General features: G+C 49.8%; 1 protein-coding gene across 3 annotated transcripts in view; it reads right to left on the bottom strand.

The window, feature by feature from the left end:
* The window catches only part of tbc1d19 (TBC1 domain family, member 19), an 85,922-nt gene extending 84,183 nt beyond the window's left edge, over nucleotides 1-1,739 (bottom strand). The window contains exon 1 of one of the 3 annotated variants that reach the window (XM_078400398.1): nucleotides 1,276-1,739. In XM_078400398.1, coding sequence (XP_078256524.1) covers nucleotides 1,276-1,404 — 129 coding nt within the window. In that variant the 5' untranslated portion in view covers nucleotides 1,405-1,739. Of the gene's footprint in view, nucleotides 1-674; nucleotides 963-1,275 lie in introns of those variants that run through there. The other 2 variants (XM_078400406.1, XM_078400416.1) reach the window with 2 other exon arrangements.
* Between the last annotated feature and the right edge of the window lie 5,856 nt (nucleotides 1,740-7,595).

A 7,595-nucleotide genomic window follows, 5' to 3' on the forward strand; every position in this document is an offset into this window, starting at 1 on the left:
TATATGGAGTGAGCTGGCAGAGCAAATGGTTGAATTGGGTATAATTACAACATTTAAAAGACATTTAAACAGATATATGGATAGGAAAACTTTGGAGGGATACAAACTGGGCACAGTCAGGTGGGACTAGTCAGTTAAGCAACTTGATCGCCACGAACAAATTGGGCCAAAAGGCCTGTTACATACTGTATAATCTATGACTTTATAACAAGGGCAAGAGGCTGAGGCTTTATATGGTGCTGATCAGGCCACATTTGGAATATTGAGAGCATATTTGGGACCCATTTCTGAAGGAGGATGTGCTGGCGTGGGAGAGGGTCGAGAGGAGGTTTATGAGAATTAACTCCTTGGTGATTGGATTAAGGTATGAGGACCGTTTGATGTCTCTGGGGCTGTACTCACTGGAGTTTAGAAGGATGAGGGGGGATCTCATTGAAACCTACTGAGTAATGATAGGCCTAGATAGAGTCTGAAGAAGGGTCTCGACCCGAAACGTCACCCATTCCTTCTCTCCCAAGGTGCTGCCTGACCTGCTGAGTTACTCCAGCATTTTGTGAATAAATCGATTTGTACCAACATCCGCAGTTATTTTCTTATACAAGATAGAGTGAATGTGGAGAGGATGCATCCAGTAGTGGGAGAGTCTGAGGGCACATCAGAACAAAAGGACGTACCTTTAGAATGAATATGAGGAATTTCTTTAGCCAAAGGGTGGTGAATCTGCAGAATTCATTGTCACAGCTGCAGTGGCGATCAAGTCATTTGGTTCTTTTTAAAGTGGAGATTGATCAGTTCTTAATTGGTAAAGGCATCAAAGGTAACGGGCAAAAGGCTGGATAATGAGGTTGAGAGGGAAAAATAGATCAGCCATGATGTTACGTCCGAATGGCCTAATTCTGTTCCTATGTGTTATGCGTCCCCAACTATCGAACACCATGAGCAGACTGCCCAGTTTTCAATAAACAAGGAAGGACTGCAACATAAGTTCAGCTATTTCTGTCATTCCCCTAGGCTTGAATGAGAAGGCATCTGGTGCAAGAGGACGTGACATGGCGCTTTGCATCGTTGGGTACCGGATGAGTTGACCAAAGCATCAATACAAGGCTGGGGGGCGGGGACCGACATCCGTCCCATCCAGTTGCCCGCGGGGTCTCCCCGTCAGAGCTCAGACAGATCCCGGTGCAGAAGGGCCTGCGAGAGCCCCGACAGCATCGAACCTCTCCCTGGCCTGCTGAATACCCGCTCCTGCCCCTCCCAGCACCGGCCTGGACTCACCCTGGCCTCCCGCTCCAGCTCCGAGTGCAGCTGCGACCCCCGCAGCCGCTGCACGACGCAGGCAATGGTGAGCGACAGCTGCCGCTGATCCACCTCCGAGTCCTCTTCCAGCTCCGATTCAGGCTCCATCCTCCGCACCAGGCGCCGGTGCAGCCGAGCAGGCGCAGCCCGGCCCGACCTGGTCCAGCCCACTCGGCTCAGCCCGGCCCGGCCTGGTTCAGCCCACTCGGCCCAGCCCAGCCCACACAGCCCGGCCTGGTCCAGCCCACTCGGCCCGGCCCTGCCCACTCAGCCCGGCCTGGTCCAGCCCACTCGGCCTGGTCCAGCCCACTCGGCCCGGCCCTGCCCACTCAGCCCGGCCCGGCCTGGTCCAGCCCACTCAGCCCGGTCCAGCCCACTACGCCCGCCGGCCGACCCGCCAGGCAGCCATCCGATCAATCGCCCGGCAACCACCGTACGCCGTCATCGCCAGGCAACCACACGTCACCTGGCAACCACCCAGCAACCACCCAACACCCGTCACCTAGCAACCACCCAACACCCGGCAATCACCCGGCAACCACCTAGCAACCAACCAACACCTAGTCACCTGGCAACCACCCGTCACCTAGCAACCAACCGTTACTCAGCAACCAACTAACAGCCATCACCTGGCAACCACCCATCACTAAACAATCACCCCACTAAACAATCACCCAACGCAACAACCACCCAGCAACCACCCAACACCCGGCAACCAACAGTCACCTAGGCAGCCATCACCCAGCAACCAACCATTACTCAGCAACCAACCAACGCCCGTCACCTAGCAACCACCCAACACCCAGCAACCAACCAATACCCATCACCTAGCAACCACCCGTCACCCAGCAACCACCCAACACCCAGCAACCAATCAACCAGCAACCAACCAACCGTCAACCAGCAACCAACCAACACCCATCACCCAGCAACTAGCCGCTTGCCGAACCAGCAACTGTGCAGCGAGCAGAAGGGTCTCGACCTGAAATGCAGACAGGCCAGTGGAGGTGGGCTGTGGGAGGTGCCCCAGGGCGTGGTGGCTGTGGGAGGCGAGTGGATAGTGTGTCCGTGGGTCGACGTGTTCACCCGGTGGGCCGCTGGAGGCCCTGCAGCAGCCAGAGGAATCGTGGGGATCGAACGGTGCTGGAGGCATCACATAGGTCAGAGTTTAGATCAGACACAGCCTGCATTAGCACGGAGAGGCAGAGCGGCAGGTAAAATCGCCAGGCCAGGCCAACTCCATCCCAGTGCTGACACCAGGACAACAGACCTTTAAGGCCAAGATAAGACTCTGTACTCTTAAGAACTTTGAAACTTGAAGGGCACAGATTGGCACCAGAAATGGGGCAACTCTTCTGTACTGCCTCGGTGAAGTCCACTGTTCTTACACTGCAATTGTTGCACTTTTGTACTTATCTATGATGTGCTTATACATACTGTAGTATGATTTTACCAGATTGGATGCAAAAACTAAGAATTTCACTGTACCTAGGCACATGTGACAATAAAGTATGATTGCCATTGCCAACAGCTGTGTCCAATTAACTAAAATTAGACTGGCACACTTGCAACTGGTCAGCCTTCTCCTTATAATTTCAGCCAGTGGGAAGAAGAGGCAGAGGCAGAGGCAGAGGCGGAGGCGGAGGCGGAGGCGGAGGCGCAGGCGCTTCACTGCTACACTGCTAGGTGTATTCCCCTGTGGCAGGTTCGAGGAAGACTGAGCCACTGGGACAAACTGAAACCATCTGCGACTTTGTCATAGAGTCATAGAATGATACAGTGTGGAAACAGGCCCTTCGGCCCAACTTTCCCACACCGACCAACTAGTCCCACCTGCCAGCATTTCGTCTATATTCCTCCAAGCCTGTTCTATCCATATACCTGTCTAACTGCTTTTTAAATGTTGGGATAGTCCCTGCTCTACTACCTCTGCAGGCAGCTTGTTCCATACGTCCACCACCCTTTGTGTGAAAACGTTACCCCTCAGATTTCTAATCTTTTCACCTTAAACCGATGCCCTCTGTCCCTCCATTCACCTACTCTGGGCAAGAAACTCTATGCATCTACCCAATCTATTCCTCTCATGATCTTATACATCTCTATAAGATCACTTCCCACCCTCCTGTACTCAAAGGAATAGAATCCTCAAGCTCTGCCTATAGCTCAGACCCTCTATTCCTGGCAACATCCTCGGAAATCCTCTCTGTGCCGTCTCCAGCTTGACAACATCTTTCCCATAACACGGTGCCCAGAACTGAACACAATACTCTTCATCATCATTGGTCCAAAAACGCTCACCAAATCCACCCAAAACTTCATCCTCAACATTGATGGTCTCCCAGTATCCACCTTACCTCACATCCGGAATCTTGGAATCATCCTTGATCAAACCCTCTCCTTCGACAAACACATCAAACACATCACAGACAGCCTTCTTCCACCTCAAAAACATTGCCCGTCTCCGTCCATCCCTCTCCTCCACAGCTGCAGAAACCCTCATCCACGCCTTCATCACCTCCCGTCTGGACTACTGCAACAGCCTCCTCTATGGCGCACCCTCAAAAATCATCAATAAACTTCAATACATTCAAAACTCCGCTGCCCGTCTACTCACACACACCTCGATCCGTGACCATATCACCCCCGTCCTTTATAAACTCCACTGGCTCCCCATCCCCCAGAGAATCCAGTACAAAATCCTCCTCATAACATACAAAGCCCTCCATAACCTGGCCCCATCCTACCTGACCGACCTCCTCCACAGGCACACTCCCACCTGCACCCTCCGCTCTGCCGCTGCCAATCTCCTATCCCCCCACATCCGGACCAAACTCAGATCCTGGGGGGACAGGGCTTTCTCCATCGCTGCTCCCACCCTATGGAACTCACTACCCCAAACCGTTAGAGACTCCTCCACACTCACCACATTCAAAACATCACTGAAGTCTCACCTGTTCAGTACTGCCTTCAACCACTGAAGGTCACCTCACCTTCTGTCTCCTTTCTCTGTTCATTTATTTATTTACTTATTTATCTATTTATTCATTTCCCTATGTTCTCAAAATCTCTGTAAAGCGTATTTGAGTATATGAAAAGCGCTATATAAATAAAATGCATTATTATTATTATTATTACTCTAAATGTGGCCTCACCAACAACTTATACAACTGCAACATGACCTCCCAACTTCTATACTCAATACTCTGGCTGATGATGGCCAATGTGCCAAAAGCCTTTTTGACCACCCAATCTACCTGCGACTCCATCTTCAGGGAACTATGCACCTGCACTCCTAGATTGGATGCAAAATAGAAGAATTTTAGAAATTAAGAAGGCTCTACAACAATACTCAGAGCCCTGCTGTGTAAGTCCTGCCCATGTTAGACTTCCCAAAATACAACAGCACACATTTTTTTGCATTAAATTCCATCAACCATTCCTCAGCCCACTTGGCCAATTGATCAAGATCCTACCGCAATTTTTCACAACCATCTTCACCATTTGAAAACCATCCACTTCTGCATCATCTACAAACTTGCTAATCTTGCCATGTGTGTACTCATCCAAATCATTGATATAGATGACAAACAGTAACAGGCCCAGCACCGAACTCTGAGGCACACCACTAGTCACAGGACTGGCCACGACTGGGCTGCCGGGATATGTCCAAGTCAGCCAGTGTCTCCTCTGAGGCCAAGATTTAGTGGCTGGGGCAAGCCAGAGACCACCAGTGCCTCTCAAACCTAACCTAGACCCCACCTTGCCTAGCAACTACAGACCCATTTCCAAACTGCCATTCCTGTCAAAAGTCCTTGAAAAGGCAATTCTAAACCAATTAGTGCCCTACCTGCACCAATACACCATCCTGGAAAGTTTCCAGTCAGGTTTCAGAGCCCACCACAGCACAGAGTCTGCCTTGTTGAAGGTACACAACGACCTGCTTCTCGCCATCGACACCGGCGACTGTGCAATCCTGCTCCTTCTCGACCTCAGCGCAGCGTTCGATACAGTGGACCACACCATCCTTATTGACCGTCTCCGGTACGCGGTTGGCATTGATGGCACTGCCCTGAGCTGGTTCGCTTCGTACCTCAAAGATAGGAGTTTCGCCATCAACATAGGCAGTTATTCCTCTGCTCCAGCTAGCCTCTCCTGCGGAGTTCCACAAGGCTCCATCCTAGGCCCCATTCTCTTCTCTCTATACATGCTCCCCCTTGGCCAAATCATTCAAAGGCACGGCATTTCTTTCCACTGCTATGCCGATGACACTCAGCTTTACCTCCCCCTGAAACCCAACAACCAGTCAAATTTAAACAGCCTCTTACACTGCCTTGAGGACATAAAATGTTGGATGGCACAGAACTTCCTCCAATTAAATGAGAGCAAGTCTGAGGTCATCCTATTCGGCCCCCCCGACTCCATCAAATCGATAACAGGCAGTCTTGGAAGTCTATCTTGCCTAGTCAAACCGCATGTCAAAAACCTCGGCATGATATTTGACTCTGCATTAAAATTTGATAAGCAAGTCAACGCTGTGGTAAAAGCCAGCTTCTTCCAACTTCGAACCATAGCTAAAATCAAACCTTTCCTCCAATTCGACGACACAGAAAAAATCATTCACGCTTTCATTTCCTCCCGCCTAGACTACTGCAACTCCCTATACACTGGGATCGGCCAATCTTCCCTGTCCCGCCTGCAACTGGTCCAAAACGCCGCAGCGAGACTCCTGACGGGTACCCGTAAAAGGGACCACATCAACCCGATTCTGGCCTCTCTCCACTGGCTCCCTGTACGGTACAGAATCAACTTCAAGCTCCTCCTATTCACGTATAAAGCCCTAAATGGACATTCCCCCCCCTACATCAAAAATCTTCTAACCCCCCTCTCTAACTCCAGGTCCCTCAGGTCGGCCGACTTGGGGCTACTCACTATCCCGCGGTCTAGGCTTAAGCTCAGGGGTGACCGCGCTTTTGCGGTTGCAGCTCCTAGACTGTGGAACAGCATCCCTCTCCCCATCAGAACTGCCCCCTCCATCGACTCCTTTAAGTCCAGGCTCAAAACCTATTTCTACTCCCTAGCGTTTGAGGCTCATTGAGGAGGCGCTGTGAACGGTTTGCGTGCTACTGTATGTTTCATTTTTTTTTCCTTAGAACCTAATCTTTGGTACAGCACTTTGGTCAACGTGGGTTGTTTTTAAATGTGCTATACAAATAAAATTGACTTGACTTGACTCTTACCTGCCCAAAGACAACAAGGGACTGCACCCAGACAAAGAGGCAAAGACTGAGCCACCAGCATAAGCCTGAGACTGCCAGGGCCTCTTACCTGCCCAAAGACAACAAGGGCTGTACCCAGACAAAGAGGCAAAGACTGAGCCACCAGCATAAGCCTGAGACCGCCAGGGCCTCCTCTTCAAGCCCAAAGCTGAGCTGCCAGGACAAGCCTGAAACCACCAGCACCCCCACTTAAGGCAAGAGTAAACTGCAGGGATAAGTATGAGATCACCACGCCTCCCCCTTTTAACCCAAAGCTGAGCTGCCAGGAAAAGCCTGACACTGCCAGCACCTATCGAGGCAAAGGTGAACTATAGGAACAAGCCTGAAATCGCCACGCCTCCTCCATCGAGACTAGGACTGAGCTACTTGATAAGCTAGTGTCACCCCACATGTTCCTTGATGATGAGGGACAGTGCCCTCACGCGGACCTGAACTTTCTTGTCACTACAAATAAACTAGATCACGTGTGTTCACCCTACTGTGAGCGTCAGTGTAGTTGTCCGGTTCGTGTAGTCGTCCCCAATGTCACAGCCAAAATAAAGTTGATTATTGTGATGATGCTGAGAATAAGACCTCTCATTAGTGTTAATTGTGTAATTTTGCCAAAGCAAGTTATCTTAGCATGCAAAATGATATGTTAATGTTCTTAATGGGGAACATAAAAATATGTTAATATATTCTTAAGGTATAATATTCTCCGTTAGGAACATTAACATATAATTTTTGCATGCTAAGATAATTATATATTTTTCTATATGTCAAGATCTTTGCTTCCAGTGGTAATGCAATAATTGTTATGGCAAAACATATGTGACAGGTGGGATATGTTTATCTTGGCAGAGCACATTCAGGAGAAAATCACTTATCAAATATAAGTGAAACAACAACAAACAATTAATTTAGCATTTAATCATGGTACCTCTACTTGATTGGGTCCAAACTCCTCCCTGGAGCAGCTACCACATGAAGTGACTTGAGATACTCTGAGATTTAATGTAAAATCAGGGAGGGCACAGCTTCTTA

Source organism: Rhinoraja longicauda, chromosome 1 (genome assembly GCF_053455715.1).
Source record: "Rhinoraja longicauda isolate Sanriku21f chromosome 1, sRhiLon1.1, whole genome shotgun sequence".
Lineage (NCBI taxonomy): Eukaryota > Metazoa > Chordata > Chondrichthyes > Rajiformes > Arhynchobatidae > Rhinoraja > Rhinoraja longicauda.